Source organism: Panthera tigris, chromosome B2, assembly GCF_018350195.1.
Source record: "Panthera tigris isolate Pti1 chromosome B2, P.tigris_Pti1_mat1.1, whole genome shotgun sequence".
Taxonomy (NCBI): domain Eukaryota; kingdom Metazoa; phylum Chordata; class Mammalia; order Carnivora; family Felidae; genus Panthera; species Panthera tigris.
In genome coordinates this window covers 68,055,967-68,075,945 of record NC_056664.1, presented here as the reverse complement: position 1 = coordinate 68,075,945, position 19,979 = coordinate 68,055,967, and the positions used below count along the sequence as shown (strand labels likewise).

Below are 19,979 nucleotides of genomic sequence, written 5' to 3'. Positions count from 1 at the left end.
CATAATTTGAAAGATTTGCATTTAGTTGCCAGCTCTGAAAAGTGGTAGATGTCACTTATCACAACAATGACAGTAAAACAGTAATAGCCACTATCGACATTTTTAATCTTAATAAATAACTATGCAAAGTAGGTATGATTTCTCCCCATTCCACAGTTGGAAAAACTGTGTTTCAGAGGAGTGCAAGTAACTTGCCTTTTACGGGTCACACAGTCACCAAGTGCTGTCACCGGAACTCAATGGCAGTTTTGTGTGCTTGCTTCAAGTCTGTTTACTGCCTCTTTATAAAAAGAGCCTTATCAACCCTCCTGCTGGGTATACAAAGGGTTTTTAATGTATTTGGAAAAAGTGACAACACACTTAAGTTTAATTAATCCTGAATGAACTGTTAGGTGTCACATTTCACCAAGTGAAATATCCTATAATATTTTGTTACATTCTTAGAATACCAAAAGAAAAAGAAAAGAAAAGAAAGGAAACAAAAAGAAAAGAAAAGAAAAGAAAAGAAAAAAGAAAAGAAAGAAAAGGAAAAGAAAAAAGAAAAGAAACAGAGGAGAGGAGAGAAAAAAGTCCCAAACTTCCTAATGTCCCCTATATTTGAGTTATTGGCTCTGCCAGGGGGTCCCTTCCAAGCTGAAGCAGCCACAGGAATTCTCCTTCCAGGATACTCTCCCAGCCTCTGCCCCGGCCCCATCTCCTGTGTCTCTGTCTCCTGTTTCTACTCTGTTGCTGTCCTGTGCTCCCTGGGATGCCATCCCCGGGGATTTTCCGTTAACACCTGCTTTCATTAAGGAACCCCAGTATTGGCTGGACTGCCAGATACCTTTTGCCCTCTCGAGTTTCAACTCATGCCCTCATCCCACACTTGAGCCTCCCCATGGAGCTTCCTGAAGATGCTCCTAGAGTCCTTCATGGAACCCCCTAATGCACACCCTGCAGGGAAGCCTGGGCTTCAGCCCAGCTGCACAGCCTCCCACAGCCCCTGCTATCTGAGCGCTCCCTCTGCCAGCTGATCCTGGGACACTCAGGCCCTAACACCCATGCACCCAAAACATTTCAGTTTGGTAGATATAAATAATGACCGAGAGCAGAAATAATTCTGGAACCTCTCATCCGGGGCAAGATGTGGAAAGGCATTCACACATGCATTCATAAAAGAGTTACTGAGAGCCTACTATACATAGTTGGTAGTGGTTGTTCTTGAGAATGGTGGCAAATTAAAGTGAAATTCAAGGTTTTTCATATTACACGTCCGTTTAAACCAGAAAAGAACTCCCATTACTAATTTATTTAATTCCACAAATGTGTATTAAGCTTCAAGCACATGGATGGTGCTATGCTGTGTGCTATTCATTGTTGAATGATTATTCTCACCCTAATCCAGCCCTTCAGCAAGAAGCCATAAGCTAAACATGTTTTGGCCAATAATAAAATAATAAAACAATGAAGCACTAACTTATATATAGATTTTTTTAAGTTCTTTTATTTTTTTTTTAAACTTTTTTGGAGAGAGAGAGCACTCACACATGAGAGCCAAGGAGGGACAGAGGGAGAGGGAGAGAATCTCAAGCAGCCTCCATGATCAGCGCAGAATCTATGTGGAGCTCAGTTTCAGGACCGTGAGATCATGACCTGAGCCAAAATCAAGAGTCGAATGCTTAACCAACTGAGCCACCCAGGTGCCGCTTAAAGTTCTTTTAATCACTGAATTCCATCCACAGTTCTGGAGGTTTGTGCCAGCGTGTCCAGCTAATGTTCCTGCTGTCTTGTTCCAGTAGGACACCTAGAATGGGAGATTTATATTTGAGCTGCAGGGACATTAGCGATCGTCTGGTTTAAAGAACCCATTTTATAGGAGGGCCAAATGAGACCTAAAGATGCTAACCTACTTTCCCAAGACCACAGCCAGTCACTGGGAAGTGCCCAGAGCATTTCCTGGAGGCTTCTGCACTGACAGCAGAGATAAGCAGACTCACTCCCTCTGCTGGTGCAGCAAATCCCAGAATATTCTCAGGATTTGGGAAAATAAAGCAGGTGGGCCAGTGTGGAAGGTGAGGCCCCTGCATCGTATCTCAAAGGAACCCTCAGGGGAGGGCCATGTTTATTCAAATTACTAAGTGCTAAGCACCAAGCACTGTATTAAAGTAATATTCACATCTTGAGAAGGAAACAGACTACCAGTTCTGCCTTAACTAGGCCTTTCATGAATAGTAATAAAAATACTAATATTAATTAATAAAAATACTGAAAAGTATATCCTATGACTGCATTGGTATAAAGATGAATATATCCAACTTGGATTATATTAATTGGTGGGTTTTTTTTTTTTTATTCTGATAAAAGAATTTAAAACACGTTCTTCAGCACCTAAGAGTATGCTGGGCTAAAGCCATGTGTCCTGGGCCCTGCAGATTACCAGTGACTGGGACGCAAAGAAATGACGCTTCCCCTCCTCCCCACATATGAAACCAGGACCTCAAAGCCTTGGCTAAGAGCTGGCGGGGAGGGTTGGAGAAAGGGCACTACAGCTGCCCCGACCTCTACCCCTCCTCCTACCCCTCCACCCCAACCCCCCCTCCTCTCCCCGTCCCACCCGCCCCCGCAGCGGGCGGGCGCGCGCGAGGCCAGGTTTACTCCCATGCCGACTCGTGGGAAATCTGGTCACTGCGTCCAGGTGTGAAGCTTGGTCACTCTGGGCGCCAGGGCGCGGCGGGCCCGCCTGCCTGGGAACTCCGCAGCCCAAGCTGTGCCTTTTGGGAATGGGAAAAGATGATCCAGGAGTTTCCACCACATTCCCCCAGGCGTCCAGGCCGGATCTGTCGCGGTAATCACAGAGTAATAATGGCTCTATCAGCCGTCCCCTGCAGCTCCTTCCGCCACCGCGCCAATTCCTTCCAGACTTCTGTTTCCTCCACCGGCGCTCACCGCACAGTGGTTTTTAAGGAGGAAGCAGTCCCGGCTCTTAAAATTTCATCCCTTAAATCTATTCCTACTTCTTTGCTATTGAGCGCCATCTAGCGAACACTAGCCTTCATCACATTGAAAGGGCCTGGTGGAGGAGGGGAAGTCCACAAAAAGACCTCAGGGGCCCTCAGCCCAGGTGAAGCCTGAGTTTCAGCCAAACAGAGCTGAAATTCTGCCTTAGGACAGGACCCTATCAAAGGGGATACTTCACTTCCTGTCCCACACGTGAGTGTTGCCAGGGTGTAAGAGAAGGGCAGAATGAAATTATAAAGAAGAGAAAGAACAGGGCAGAAAGGCCGTCAATCAATTCACAGCCCCAAGGTTCCGAGCAAGTGACAGGACACTCTGCAGCGAGAGGGAAGAGGGCGGTGCGCTAGGAACTGGAGTTGGTAACATGAGCTCCTGAGACCCTCAAAGGCCTAGCAGACCAGGAGAGTCTGTTTTCAGGCCTGACAAACATGACTAGAAAAAGACACTCTTGGACCATCAAGAACCTATGAATGTATAAGCTGCTTGGAGAACAGGACCATGATCTTTTTGTTTTTAATCAAAATAGTTTTTTTCAGGAATAGAGTTTAGTGATTCATCACTTACATATAACACTCAGTGCTTATCCCAACCAGTGTCCCCCTCAATGCCTCTCACCCTTTCAGCCCTTCCCACCCACCCAACACCCCACCAGCAACCCTCAGTTTGTTCTCTGTATTTAAGAGTCTCTTATGGCCTGTCTCCCTCTCTGTTTTTATATTATTTTTGCTTCCCTTCCCTTATGTTCATCTGTCTTGTATCTTAAATTCTACATACGAATGAAATCATGTGATACATGTCTTTCTCTGACTGACTTATTTCCCTTAGCATCATACACTCTAGCTCCGTCCACATTGTTGCAAATGGCAAGATTTCATTCTCTTTAATCACTGAGTAATATTCTGTTATATATACATACCACATGTTCTGAATCCATTCATCAGTTGATGGGCATTTGGGCTCTTTCCATACTTCGGCTATTGGCAATAGCGCTGCTATAAACATTGAGGTTCATGTGCCCCTTTGAATCAGCATTTTTGTATCCTTTGGATAAATACCTAGTAGTGCAATTGCTGGGTAATAGGGTAGTTCTATTTTTAAGTTTTTGAGGAACCTCCATACTATTTTCCAGAGTGGCTGCACCAGTTTGTATTCCCACCAGCAGTACAAAGGGTTCACCTTTCTCTGCACCCTTGCCAACATCTGTTGTTGCCTGAGTTGTTCATGTTAGCCATTCTGACAGGTTTGAGGTGATATCTCATTGTGGTTTTGATTTGTATTTCCCTAATGATGAGTGATGCTGAGCATCTTTTCATGTGTCTGTTAGCCATCTGGATGTCTTCTTCAGAAAAGTGTCTATTCATGTCTTTTGCTCATTTCTTCACTGGATTATTTGTTTTCTGCGTGTTGAGTTTGATAAGTTCTTTATAGATTTTAGATACTAACCCTTTATCTGATATGTCCTTTGCAAATATCTTCTCACATTCCATCAGTTGCCTTTTAGTTTTGCTGATTGTTTCCTTTGCTTTGTTATCTTGATGAGATCCCAATAGTTCATTTTTGTTTTTGTTTCCCTTGCCTCTGGAGACATGTCAAGTAAGATGTTGCTGTCACCAAAGCCAAAGAGATTTTTGCCTCTTTTTCCTCTAGGATTTTGATGGCTTCCTGTCTTACATTTAGGTCTTTCATCCATTTTGAGTTTATTTTTGTGTATGGTGTAATAAAGTGGTCCAGGTTCATTCTTCTGCATGTCGCTGTCCAGTTCTCCCAGCACCACTTGCTAAAGAGACTTTATTCCATTGGTACTCTTTCCTGCTTTGTCAAAGATTAGTTGGCCATATCTTTGTGGCTCCATTTCTGGGTTCTGTATTCTGTTTCATTGATCAGAGTGCTGTTTTTGTGCCAGACTGTCTTGATGATTACAGCTTTGTAATATAGCTTGAAGTCCAGAATTGTGATGCCTCCAGCTTTGGTTTTCTTTTTTTTTTTTTTTTAATTTTTTTTTAATGTTTATTTATGTTTAAGAGACAGAGAGTGAGCGGGTGAGGGGCAGCAAGAGAGGGAGACACAGAATCTGAAGCAGGCTCCAGGCTCCAAGCTGTCAGCTCAAACTCATGAACTGTGAGATCATGACCTGAGCGAAGTCAGACGCTTAACCAACTGAGCCACCCAGACACCCCTTTGGTTTTCTTTTGAACATTACTTTGACTATTCAGGGTGTTTTCTGGTTCCACACCAATATTAGGATTGTTTGTTCCAGCTCTGTGAAGAATCCTGATATTATTTTGATAGGGATTGCATTGAATGTGTAGATGGCTTTGGGTAGTATTGACATTGTAACAATATTTTTTCTTCCAATCCATGAGCATGGATTGTTTTTCCATTTTTTTGTGTGTGTCTTCTTCAATTTCTTTCCTAAGCTTTCTATAGTTTTCAGTGTATAGATTTTTTACCTCTTTGGTTAGGTTTATTCCTAGGTTTTTTATGTTTTTTGGTGCAGTTGTAAAGAGGATTTATTCCTTGATTTCTCTCTCTGCTGCTTTATTGTTGGTGTATTGAAATTCAACTGACTTCTATACATGGATTTTATATCCTGCAACTGTGCTGAATTCATGTATCAGCTCTAGAAGTTTTTTGGTGGAGTCTTTTGGGTTTTCCATATGGAGTATCATGTCATCTGCAAAGAGTGAAGGTTTGGCTTTCTTCTTGCCAATTTGGATGCCTCTTACTCATTTGTGTTGTCTGATTGCTGGGGCTAGGACTTCCAACACTATGTTGAATAACAGTTGTGAGAGTGGACATCCTTCCTGACCTTTAGGGGGAAAGTTCTCAGTTTTTCCCCATTGAGGATGATATTAGCAGTGGAACTTTCATTTATGGCCTTTATGATCTTGAGATATGGTCCTGCTATCCCTACTTTTTTAAGGGTTTTTATCAAAAAAGGATGCTGTATTTTGTCCAGTGCTTTTTTAGCATCTATTGAGAGGACAGGACTTTTAATGTGAACTGTAAAATTCCTCAAAGTGTTCCCTGCAGGCAAAGAACATTTATTTAAATGGTTTTTATCACATGATGAAGAGCTAGGGGACATCCTTCCTCCACAACCAGTTGGGAATGCTTTTCAGGACCTTTGGCATACAGACGAAAGACATTATATAAGCAAATCCAGGTAAGAAACTAATACATAAAATGTGCTTACACTGGAAATCTCAGAATGATACAAGTATTTCCAAGCCCCATGTGACAGCTCACTTACTTCAAGCCATGTTTATTGCTGTTACATTTTAGCAACAGAAACAAATGTGGAGTTGTGGTGTCAGACGGTACTTTGTACAAGGAAACATTCTGTCTAGTGGAGGAGTTTTGGCAGACGATGGTTTTGAACTTCGGTTTAGTTAAGAGAGCCTTTGTTCAAAGCATTCGTGGAAGTCTGATATGTAAACCCGTACAAGTGGGCATGCTGGCATGCTTGCCTGCCCCCATCCCTTGTTTGCCCATTGGAGCCCTAAGGTCTCTCCTGGAAACCCCATATTTGAAAACCACTAGAATGATATCAAAAGCTGAACGTTGTAAGCAGACATGTGGATGTTAATCTGGGATTATACTTACTAGCTAACATGGACTTGAGTTTTCTTGCTTATGAAAATGAGGCCAGTGGTATCTACTTAGGAAAGTTGTGAATATTAATGAAGGCTTGTTTGAAGTGCCCAACACAATGCCAAACACAAAATGGCTGTAGATAAATGTGAGCTCCCTGTTTATGTAAATCATTGTCACTGCGCTCCTGGTGAAGCTGGAGTACAGGATCATGATCCCTAGGACTACTTTGGGAACAAGTCCTGAAATGGAATGACAGTGCCTTGACTACCTCTGGCATCCACATAGGAAGCTAAAGACTAGGCTTAGGACCTCTTGGTGCCAGGATGGACATGGAACTTTCCCACCATCTGCAAACTCGCAGACCCTGACACTGCTCAACACACTAAGACCAAGTACTCTGGACAGAGATTGTCAAATTTGCTGTGCAGAAGAGCTCCCTACGTGAAGGACAGAAAATTAGGTCGTTTTGCCAGCTAGCAATTATAGTAAGCCCAGGGGCTACACCAAGTCATACTTGGTGGGTATGATACAGGCTCGTGAAGAAACCTCTCTATAAAGCCCACCATAAAAATAATGTATTTAAAGAGGGCTTAAGCAAATCCAGGAAGCTAGGGCAATTATAGACCAACTAGGCTATACACCAATCATGGAGACTTCCCTTCCTCTAATCCACACACAGCTTGATTATGACTTGAAAATATTCTTCTAGAAAATGACATCTAATTGTTCTCTTCCTAATCAACTGTTGATCTCAAATCTCCTTGAACTCTCTCTTTCCAAGCTACAGATTGCGTTCAGAACAGAGCAGTTCAGGTTTTTACTACATAATGTTTACATTATCAGTATTGACCAAATCAAGAACAGAGAGCGAGAAGTTCAGACTGATTTTATTTTTGTTTTGTGCAAAGCACTGGGGATGTGTTAAGGAGGAGGAAAAGAGTCGTGTGGCCTACAGTGAATGATGAATGAGTCCGTCATTCTAAGGAGAAATGTCTTTAAGATATGACAAAGAAAGAAAATAATCAAAGCATAGGGAAAGCTTTACTTAAGAAATGTCTACTAGGGACACCTGGGTGGTTCAGGGGATTAAGCATCTGACTTCAGCTCAGATCATGATCTTGAGGTTCATGAGTTCGAGCCCCAGTTCAGAGCTGGAGCCTGCTTCAGATTCTGTGCCTCTCTCTCTCTCTGCCCCTACTCTGCTTACGCTCTGTCTCTCTCTCAAAAATAAATAAGTAAATGTTGAAAAGAGTTTTTAAAAAAAAAGAAATTTCTACTAAACTTTTGTTCATAATACAGTCTCTTCTCTTCCGTGGCACTTCCTTCCCACAGTCAGCTCACAGCCAGTTCTCAGTCTTTGCCTGAAGCCCGAAGCTGTAGGTGCCCCTCCAAGTGTGGTAAGTAGAGGACCATCAGCACACCAAGGAAAAGTATTTTTAAGGTATAATAATGGAAGCGGTATGGGCTGCTTTGCAAATTAGTATTGTAAATACTGTGTCTTCTGGTACAATTCTAACTCGCTGCAATTGCCTTTACTTGCTGTGGTCCCACAGCTACCCCTCCTGGCTCTTTCCTTCCCTGGGACTTGCTCTCACACAGATGACCAACACAAACAGCCTGTGGTCTTTGCAACACTCAACTTTGGGGCCTCAGCTTCCTCACCTGCAAAGTGAACAAATTCATGAGAAGGTTCTAAAATACCTTTCAGCTCTAACATTCTAACATGTCAAATTTTATATAAGGCTAAAATAAAAATCTAAAGCAATTAGTTTGTCTGAAATTCTTCCTGCTGCAGATTTTGAAGGGCCCAGTTGGTATTTGTTGAATCCGTGAATGTTGTCTTAGTACCCAAGAAGGTATACATAGCAAACAAAAACTAAGCTCAGTGATTTGAAGTCTCCTACTTCTCTCTAGACCTGTCCTGAATAAATACCATGGGAAAAGCAAGTTATTTATAAACAAGGTGCATTTGTTCTTCAAATATATCTGATCCAGGGCCCCCAAATTTGGATAAATTTATTTCCCCAACGTTGCCTGATTGCATTCTGTTCAGCCTTACTGGCGCGTAGACAATGTCGGGCGGGGCCGAAAGAAATTACGGTAAATCGGTAATATTTTTTCAATGGGAAACTCATTTGGTTATCACACCTTTACTCTTCAGAGGACTAGAATCTGTACATTGAGTCAGCTTTCCGAGTTAGTGTATTTCTCCACTGCAGAGAGAAGGAAGTGGAGCCTCTATTCCTCCCTGACTTGTGTTTTCAAGACTAAAAGTCTTGAGTGTAAAGTTGCTGACAGCTGTTATTTATTAAACCAGGTCCTGCATGAGAATCACCTGGGTTGTCAGGGTAAATCTGAATCATTTTCTAAACAATGACAAGGATCCCACAACATGGCCAACTTTAGGAACTTTGAAGCAGAGAAAGCCAGTTCACAGTAGTCAGGCCTGTTTGTTCAAGCTGCAGAGCAATAGAACTTCACGTAAAGTCTTCTAGCATTGTCTACCTTGCTGGGAGACCCAGGTATATGTTTTCAAGGAAGTGCTCATGCCCACAGCTTGGGCTGGCTTTATTAATCTACCTCACTATCACTTCTTCCACCACAGGGAGGCACTGGATCAGGCTAGTGAATGAAGGTGTTTATTGGAATTCTCACCCCATGCCATGTCCCCCCAGTGACCCTACACAGAGCTTATGTGGGCAACAAATTCGGCAAAGCAGCTATGTTCTTCTCCACTTGAAGATTCACAGTAGACATTAGCTTATTAATGACCCTAAAGAGATTTAAAAGTAAAAGGAGAAGAGGGTGAGATTGGAGGGAAGAAAGAGAGAAACCAGGGAAAGAGAAAGAAACCTGTTACATTTATTTCACCCTGCATTAAAAAAACAAAGAACGAAAACAAAAAGTACTTATTTAGGCACCAACCTCTTTCTAGTATAAAACCTATTAAATCCTGCTGACTTAGAGTTCTGCAAATGTTCCCACTTGGGGAATACAGGACAAGATGATCACTGAAATCATCCTAATTCTGACAATTCTAAGTTGTGTTTACATGTCTTCTAATGCACAATTCTGATCATACCCTTCCCTTGCCCAGAAATCCTCCATAGCTCCCACCTGCCTGGAGAGTCCAAATTCCTTAGCATGGCATTCAAGACCTACCAGAGTTTGACCTTAACTTACCTTTCCAGTCTTAGTTCCCTTCCTTCCAGTCCACAAGGTTTTGCTGCCTCCAAACTCTCTTTTCTCATATTTGTTGCTCTCCCTCCTCTATGCCTCTGTTCATGCTGCTGGGTCCAGCTGGAATGCCTTTCCTAGTCTTTGCGCATACAAATGCAACTCACTTTAAATAATTGAAACAACGATCTCTTCTCTAACTTGTATTTAGAGCTCATCTTACAGCTCTTACACTGGACAAGGTATGGGGCTTTTCCTATAGAAATATCTGTATGTATTTCTTACCTTCCCCTAGGCTTCTTGGAAGAATAGCTTTATGCACGGCTACCTGTGCCTTAGCTCCTTGCATGGAGTATGTTCCTTTTGAAAGAACAATCTGAAAGATAAATGGCTGCTGTGATTCAGCAGGAGCTCCTTCCAGGGCAGAAGGAAGAAGTGTCTTCAGCCCAAAGGCTGGTTCTGCCATCAGCATTGGGGGACGCAGGCCATTTGCTTCTCTGCCTGAGAGTTCAGTGTGCTTAGTTCTATAAAAACAGGGAAGAGCTGGCAGGGGCCACAGGCCTTCTGAGCTAAATACTCTGAGATTCTCATTTACAAAAAAAAAAATTGAGACACAGCTACAGAATTTAAAGTAAGAGAACAGTGACAAAACAAAACAAAACAAAACAGAAACTAGAGATCCACTTGAATTTTAATAGAGGAAAAACGATTAACCCAAAGGAAAGATCTCTAACACTGGGGCCAGAGGGATCAGCAAGGGACTAAGAGAAAGATATTTTTTAAAGCAGTAAATTGTCCTGAGTTCTCAAAACTGTCCACATAAACGACTACTTGACTACTTTACAAGGTATACACCTGATCTTAAATATATACTTTCGTAACTCATTGCTGCAGAAAATGCTTACTTTAAAAACCTAACAAACAAAAAACCTTAATTCTCTACTGCAGTGGTTCTCAAAGTGTGCTCTCCAGATCAGATGCATCAGCATCATCTAGGGACCTCCCTAGACCTACAGATTCTCAGTCCCCATCCCAAACCCTTTGCATCAGAAACTCTGAGGCTGGGGCCAGGAATCTGTGTTTCACAAGGCCTCTAGTTGATTCTGATGCACCACCAAGTTTGTTCATGATTATATTCAGAGTAAATATGTTATCATTGTCATAAACTCAAAGACACAGAAATGTGTGTTTCCCTTTTCATTCCAGTCTGTTATCACTGCTGTACAAACCAGTCCAAAATGGAGTGATGGCAAATATATTTGGTCTCTTGCCTTTGACTTCTGCCTGTTCCACTGCTCAGGAATCCATGCATTCATTAAAATCCGTCCCATATCCGGGCTCTGTGCTGACTGCTCAGAGCCTGGAGCCTGCTTGGGATGCTGTGTCTCCCTCTCTCTCTGCCCCTCCCCCACTCATGCTCTGTCTCTCTGTCAAAAATAAACATTAAAAAAAATTGTTTTAAATCTGTCCCATATCTTACAGCTGATCAAGCAGACCCTTGCAAATTCCTGGCCTGTGGCGAATTTGCCCAGTGTGTAAAAAATGAGTGGACCAAGGAAGCAGAGTGTCGCTGCAGACCAGGGTATGAGAGCCAGGCGCACCTGGACCACCGGGACTCTGGCCTCTGCACCCCCATAGAGGGATGTGAGGTCATCCAGGGAAAGGGAGCTCCATGCAGGTAGGTCAAGTACAGTAACTTTATAGACCCAAGGATTTGTTACTCTTGCTCTTGAGAAACCTATCATTAGAATGAATGCATATGGCCCTTTAAACTCACATGGTTCTCAATCTCCAGTGAACATCAAAATCTTCCAGAGGAGGACTTGTTCAAACACATGGCTGGACCCTGCTAGGCTCTCTTTTGATGCAGTACGTCTGGGTGTACCACCTTAATTGGTGTTGAGGTGTGTGTGCATGTGTGTGCGTGCGTGTGTGTGTATTTGGTTTTTTCCCCCTATTTGTAAAGACAGTTTTCATCATAATAAATTTGGAAAATATACAGAATTATGAGCAAGAAGATAAAAAATCATGTGATAGTCACCCTATTAGCTATTATTATCTTTTGATGTATATGTTTATACAGAATGTTTACATAGAATGTTCTAAAGCAAAATGGAATCAGACTGGCTTCTGGTTTTATACTCAGCTTTTGTACTTAGAACATTCCCCATGGCATTAAATATTTTCCATACCGTCATCTTTAATGATTACATAGTAGTCCTTTCTTTAGGTCTGCTGTGTTTAGTCAATCTTTATTTCCAACAGAAAGGTTAAGAGAAGCTCTTAAGAAGAGGGAAAAGGAGGAGGGATTCATGACCCAGACTTTAGGGTGTAGGTGGCGTTGTGAATGGTCAGGGAACATGAAGCCTCCCGATTCTTCTCCAAATCCTGTGATACCCAGATAAGGTCCACACTGTGCACTCTGACCTCGGAGAGTTTCTTCGTGAGCCTGTCTCACCTTTCCCAGTCATGAATTTCCAAATACATACACCTGAACATTTCCTCAGGCTTTTAGACCACCTTGTACCCCTAACTTTAGTAGATCATCATGGTTTTTTTTAAAACTGTCCTCTTATTCATTCTAGTGGCCACAGTCTCTAACTTCCCACCAGGGAGCTCATGGTCATCAGTTCCTCAATAAAGAAGCAAGAGAGGGGCGCCGGGGTGGCTCAGTCATTAGGGTCATGATCTCAGTTGTGAGATGGAGCCTGACAGCAGGGAGCTTGCTTAGATTCTCTTTCTCAGTCTCTCTCTGCCCCTCCCCTGCTCTCTCTCTCTCTGTCAAAATAAATAAACTTAAAAAAAAGAACCTAGAAAGATTTAGCCTTTCTCTTCTTGAAACATAACCCTGTTCTTTTAAAGTTAAAGACACATTAAAGACAACTATCCAATAATGGTTAAGAAGCAATATTCTGGAGTCAAATTGTGATTAAAATTTTGGCTTAGCAATTTACTAATCAAGTGACCTTGAACCAATTACTTCTCAGAATTTCGATTCCCTCATTGAATCAAACCTTTTTGAGACTAATCAAACCTTTTGGGTTCCTGCAGGGGGCATATGAAATTACGTTTATAAAGCATCTTTACAAAGAACATAAAGCACAGAATGTCCATTTAGATGAGTGAGGGTTACGATAATGCTGTCAACTTTCTCCAGGTTAATCTCACTTAAAATCACAACAGGATTCTAAATGGAATCTGACATTGTTCCTAAAATCCTCCAGAAGTGAAAATGAACAACAGAAAATCTTGGAAGTACAATGATGGAGAGATTTCTCTGTAAGAGAATAATACATAAAATAATATTTAGAGCACTAGGACAATAAATACACAGAATAAATATAAGACCCAAATAGATCCTTATATTTAGGGAGTTTTTTAATGTTTATTTATTTTGGCGTGGGGGGGGGTGGGGACAGGGAAGGGCAGAGAGAGAGGGAGACAGGCAGGCTCTACGCTGATAGCAGAGACCTCAGTGTGGGGCTCAAACTCATGAACTGTGAGATCATGATCTGGGCCAAAGTTGAACACTTAATCGACTGAGCCACACAGGCACCGGAATTTATTTTGAGCATTTCAAATCAGTGGAAAGTATGGACTGGTCAATAATGGTAAGAGTACAATTTGACCTCCTATTTAGAAAAAAATAAAATTACTTTTTACACAGATCATTCTATATCAAAGATTCAAATCTAAAATCAAAACTATGAAAATTGAGGAAAACTATCTTTAAAACCATTTCTAATAATCCTGGGCTTAAAAAAAAAAAACCTTCCCTAATTAAGATACCAATCCCAGATGACATTAAGAAGAGGATTTCTACAGGAAAAAAGTCACCACAAATAAAATTAACATATTAAGAAGGTGGGAGAAAAATATTTACAACCTATTTTATATCTTAAAAACTCATATAAGAAATCCAGATGACCAAGAAAACGTAGGAAAAGATGCTCACTCTCACTATGATCAGGGAAATCCAAAAACAATAGAGATAGCATTTGTGAGTTTGTGAGTTTGGTAAAAATAAATAAATAAATAAATAATAATATCCAGTATGGGTAACGTCAGGGAAAATGAGTTCTTTTTTTTTTTTTTTTAATGTTTATTTTATTTTTGAGAGAAAGAGAGAGAGACAGAGTGCGAGCAGGGGAGGGGCAGAGAGAGAGAGAGGGAGACACAGAATCCGAAGCAGGCTCCAGGCTCTAGCTCTCAGCACAGAGTCCGACGCGGGGCTCCAACCCAAGAACCGTGAGATCATGACCTGAGCGGAAATCATGAGTCAGATGCTTAACCGACTGAGCCACCCAGGCACCCCCAAGGAAAACGAGTTTATCAAGCATTGCTGGTGGATGTATAAATTAGAAAAACCTTTTATCAAGAAATATTTGTTAGTATCCATAAAAGTTTTCATTTGATTCAGATACTCTACTTTTAGACAATTATTCCTACAAAAATAACTGCATTTGTGCACTAAGATATGTTTATAGAAATGTTTGCAGCATCATTGCTTTGAATCATGCCCATCTATGGAGAAAGAGTTAAATCGTGCATAGTGTGTCAGTCACTAAGGAACACAGCAGTTAGAAAGCAATGATATAGCTCTACTGGAGCTGCCATAGGGGAAAAAAAAGACATTTGATTAAATGAGAAAAGTAAATTGCAGAATAGACCTTATGTAATAACCTAATAATTAAACTATGTACTTATAAGTATAGTAGGTTCAACTGTGTGGCATTACCATTCTGTCAGTTAACAAATCATCAAATATTGGCAATTTTGTATGGTTCACTCAAAGATGTAAGGAAAAGCATAGCGCATATGTGGAATGACAGATGCACTCAGCTACTATTCCAGTTAACAGTGGAAAGAAGAACTGCTCAGTGTTTTTTTTTTCTTAATGTTTATTTTTGAGAGAGAAAGAGAAAGCATGAGCAGAGGAGGAACAGAGAGAGCAGGAGACACAGAATGCAAAGCAGGCTTCAGGCTCTGAGCGGTCAGCACAGAACCTGATGCTGGGCTTGTGACAGCTCAGAGCCCAATGTGGATCTCGAACTCACGGACTGCAAGATCATGATCTGACCCAAAGTCAGACGCTTAACCGACTGGGCCACCCAGGTGCCTCAAGAATTGCTCAATGTTAAATGCTAAACTCGGATCTCCTCAGCATGAGGACAATTCCCATTGCCCTCGCGCGCTGCCTCAGACAGCGTGGAAGACTCCTGAGCATAGTGGTGCTGAGGGGCCCCCCTGGATCCTCACCACCTCCTCCTGCTCCTCACAGGATGCCACCGTTTATGTGACTCTGACAGTTTACTTATATGAGGTTTACTTACATGACAATTTAAGACCTTATCAACCATAGACAAAGACAGTGATGAAGTCTGGAGGCTTTGGAATTAAAATTCCAGCTCTACCCCAACTAGTTGTGACCCTGGGCAACCTTAAACCTCAAATTTCTCATTCAGATAAGGGGGATAATCAGAATACATCCACTGGTTTAGGTGAGGGATAAATGAGACGCTCTTCTGGGTAAACGACCCTGCCTCTAGCATGGTTGGAGCTGGTTGATGATTATCCACAAAGGGCAGCCCCCTAAACACAACCTGAGATTCCCTGTCTGGAATGCAAGCCTAAACGCAGAAGCACATCTGTGGAGGACATGAAAGTGATGTAACACCAAAAGCAGCACCCTCTCAAGAATTGTAAACTCAGCTGCGATTTTGTTAGTCTACCTGAAAATGAAGGGAGAGATGGGAAATTGTACTGAGGGCAAGGGCCTTGCTGAACAGATGAGTCCATTGAGTCACAACAAACATTTTCAGTTTGTTTTCTTTGTCATTCCACTGCCAGGCCTTCATTCATTGTATTTTCACCTTTATTCTTCCTTCTTTTCCTCCATTCAGTATTTATGACTGTACTCCATACATTTTTCCTTTCCTTCAATTGTAGATGTTCTGTAGATAGATTGAGTTGTATGGAACTTGGCAAAAATTCTCCCAAGAATAAACAAAATTTTCATTTTCAAAGGTCTCTTTTTTAAAAGCTTAATGAGTTTGACTTTCATTAATCACAATTATTATACATATTCCAAAAATACAAATCTAGATCTAATAGTAAATAAATTATGACTTTTCCTCCTCAGATCTAAAACTTTTCACTTTGTCCTTCAGCTTAATGGGCCTAATTTAATAGGCTCCTAATACAGGAGCCAGATTAAGGAAATGATGATGCAAAGTGACATCTCTGAGGAGATTTTTATAATAAGGAAGTACTTGTCTTACTACAGTAAGATCCCAGATTTACTCACTTGCTACACCTCAGATGGGGGAGGGGTCCATTTTTCATCTCTTGTAGCTGTTCCTAACTCCCTTAGGAGCACTTTCTCCACTGGATGCAGGAGTGGGGGTGAGGGGAGGAGCCAAGAGAGGGAGGAGTTAGAGTTCAATATAGTCCAATCTAATTTTTAAAACTTCATCTGATTAACAATTGAAGCAATCACTTTAGGCAACTCAGTTCCTTTGGAATATATAATCAGCCTTAAAAATCTTTTCCCTTCCTATCCTTTCTCCAAGATGGTATCTAGATGTATGGGGAGTGGGGGGGGGGGGGGTGGTGGAGACTCTCCCTGCCTCACCAGGCCCTGTGGAAAGCCTCTATCTCATATTTACCTCACCTGTGATCTCTCAGTTCTGACCCCACACACCTACACATCCCTTAGTATTCTCAGAGCCTCCAAATCACCCAACCAGGGCAAGTAGGAACCAAACATGCTGAAGGAACAAGGAACTTATTTCCTCAGACTACACCTCCAGGATAGCAGCTTCCTTCCTCCTATAGTGATACCATCTCTACGCCTTTCCCTGAAATTATTATGGACAGAATGTTGGGAGAAAGAAAACAGTTTACTGATAAGGGAATGAATATATGTCACAGAACATCCCCCAAATATTATACCCATTTTATAATGTAGAGAGGGAAAGGGCAAGGTGCAAAAGGTGTATACACTACCAGAAATTATATAATATGTATGTTAAAAAATGTGGAATTATATACATCAAATTATAAAGTAACTTTTGTTTTTAAATTGTACAAACAAATGTCATTACACGTGGTTGTTGTTCAACAACCACGACTCACGACTTTAAAAATAACTCAGAAAATAAATAATTCCACTTTTTGCGAGATGAAGTTATCCCTCATCTTTCTCTCGAGCTCTGTTCAGGCCTTCCGAGACCGCTGCCCAAGGACGGTGAGCCAACTGGGAGGTGGGACTCAGGGGCAGAAGCAGAGAGCACACTTCTTCAGCTCTCACTGGCAGCACCTACAAGAATGGGCAATCCATTTTCATTGTTGTCATCATTTTAAAGCAAAAATAGTAGCAAGTTGTAGTTGCTCTCAATGTTGATAAGCCCAGGAAATAAAATACCATATTTTTGCTTTCTTTTGTAGGTCACCAGGTCACTCTAAAAATCAAGCATACAAAACTAGTGTTAAAAAATTCCAACATCAGCAAAATAACAAGGTAAAGTAATACTTTTACATGTTGGTTTTACTGAATTTTTAAGAAAATTTAAACTATGTCTAGGTCTGACTCTTGTTTTAAAGAGAGATAAGAAAGAGCACTTTGCCTTTATTTGCCGGGCTTTTTAATTGAGTACGTAAGGGCAGGGGGTATTGTAAGGGGATTTGTTGGTGCAAGGAAGATAGAGACAGAGGGCTGGCATTATCTGAAATGTGTAGACAAAGTAATAAAATAACAGAAAAACAAGCCAAGTATTTTATTCACTTTTTCTTATAAAAATATACAGGCCATTTATCAAATGCATTGCAACAGGTTGAAATTTTCATAATAACTCATATTCTTGGAACTGAATCATTTTATGCATATTCTTGTATCTTCTTTTGATTTCAAACAATGAGCAAAAGCAAAAATTTATGTAGAGAAATATATAGAAGACACATGATTTGTGAACAATGGGTAACTTCAAAAATTCCTATAATTCCATCCTCAGATAAATATTCCTTCCAGTGTCCTAGGTATCCCTTTCAAAGTATTCATCCAACTTATTTGACTAAAATAATTCTGTTTTACAAAGGGAAATAACTTATCTCTAACCAGGTTAAATATAGAGATTAAAAAAAATACCTTCCGAGAAAATACCTTGGACAACTCTTATCCTAAAATTGCCTAGTTTCAAAAATTGTACCTAGTCTTTGATGTTTTGTAAAAGGGAGTGATAATCAGCCAGTTCCCACTCTACCCGAGATCTATAGTGTTGGATGGAAACACACACATCAAAGCTTGTACTTGAAACAAGTTATTACCATCAATATACAATCAAGGATGCTGAGGCAACCACACCAAATACTAATCATAATTCCGTGTAGCCAGGTGCACACGGGACTAATGTGTGCCGTATTTATTTCCTGAAACAAAGGAAATTGGAAAGACAGAAGAAGTTCAGTCGTGAGCCATAAAATAACAATGAAACACCATGTCTGCTATTAATAAAATGTCCAGGATGAAGCAAACGCTAAGTAAATCCTAGAGTGCCAGGTAGATTTAAGGACCACATTTCAAATGAAGCAGCAGCATGGAATAATCATGTTTGCTGAGGTTGGAAGGGAAGGTGGTGACTTTAATTCACAAACTGCCCCCTCTGCTTTAAGAGATGCTTCAGCCTGAGAATCTAAATGGGTTTAAGAAGAGATGGAATACATTCCTACTAGGTTATAAAGTTAGGAATATTTTGGAGGGCATCCCCAAACCTTTCAAAGAAGATATCCTAAATGGCAAGCATACTCTTTCAAACACCAGCGGAGGCAATATTAGAATGAAATATTGATTTGACCTCAGATGGCATTTCGTAAGCTCTTGAAACTATTTCTCTTCCAGATAATCAGGAAAAGAGATTCTGAATTACTGGCTGACGGATATGAAGAATTTAACTATCAAGATTGGGAAGGAAATTAAAAACTAAAACTATGCAGATTATAATTTAATCTGTCTCAAGAGAAATGGATTGCTTTCTCAAGGAAAATTGTGTCCACTCTGTGAAAATTCTGAAAACATAGGCAGGCATATTTACCGGTCATCCGAATCCAGGCATATAGTCAACATTGAGAAACAACACACACCATATTTCAAATAGGGAAGAATTGTGAACTTGATGACTGATACTTTCTGCATAAAAAAGATGCTTATTATCAAAGCGCAAAACACAATCACTGACCGATGGTCGTGACAGCAAACCAGGTTTGCTTCCAGCTGCCCTCAAAACACTACTCACAGATCATTTACAAGTGCAACTTACCTATTGTTTTGGGGAGGCTGAACAATATATCAGGAAGCAAAGCTCTTCATGTGTTACAGTGCACGTGAAATACATGTATGCAAGGAGATGCAGGTCTCTCTGAAACACAGATGTATCCAGTATGTAAACAGTGGTGAGGGTATATATGCTCTGCACTTTAATGTCTGTAACGCATGCACACAAACACACACACACACCTTCAGTTCTTCGGCACACTAGTTTTACAAGAAATTAGTGCTTGCACAGTAGATTGTTTTGTTGCCAATAATTTCTTAATTGTTCCTTTATTTTTTATTTTACGTTTATTTATTTTTGAGACAGAGAGACAGAGCATGAATGGGGGAGGGTCAGAGAGAGGGAGACACAGAATCCAAAACAGGCTCCAGGCTCTGAGCTGTCAGCACAGAGCCCGACGCGGGGCTTGAACTCATGGACTGCGAGATCATGACCTGAGCCGAAGTCGGCTGCTTAACCGACTGAGCCACCTAGGCGCCCCTGAATTGTTCCTTTGATAGAAAAAGGAACTGGCATTCAGATATATATACTATGGGAAATCTAACTTTTCTTGTTACCACATAAAGCTATTTTTTTAACTTTATTTTTGAGAGAGACAGAGACAGCATGAGTGGAGGAGGGGCAGAGAGAGAGGGAGAGAGAGAATCCCTAGCAGGTTCCATGCTGTCAGCACAGAGCCCAGTGTGGGGCCTGAACCCACAAAACTGTGAGATCATGACCTGGGCCAAAACCAAGAGTCAGACGCTCAACCCACTGAGCCACCCAGGCACCCCCTGCATAAAGCTATTTTAAAGGAAGACACTATGTTGGGGGGAAAAATTACATTGTACTTTGTGACATAACCAATTCCTATTTTCCACCACAGAGAACTGTCTTCCTAAA

At 41.1% G+C, this 19,979-nt stretch overlaps 1 protein-coding gene across 2 annotated transcripts in view; it reads left to right on the top strand.

Moving 5' to 3' along the window:
• Nucleotides 1-18,813, top strand: part of IMPG1 (interphotoreceptor matrix proteoglycan 1) — a 130,138-nt gene extending 111,325 nt beyond the window's left edge. For both annotated transcript variants that reach the window (XM_007090132.2, XM_007090131.2), the window contains 3 exons: nucleotides 11,251-11,446; nucleotides 17,218-17,290; nucleotides 18,665-18,813. In XM_007090132.2, the coding sequence (XP_007090194.1) occupies nucleotides 11,251-11,446; nucleotides 17,218-17,290; nucleotides 18,665-18,742 (347 nt within the window). In that variant the 3' untranslated portion in view covers nucleotides 18,743-18,813. The remainder of the gene's footprint in view (nucleotides 1-11,250; nucleotides 11,447-17,217; nucleotides 17,291-18,664) is intronic.
• The last annotated feature ends 1,166 nt before the right edge of the window (nucleotides 18,814-19,979 follow it).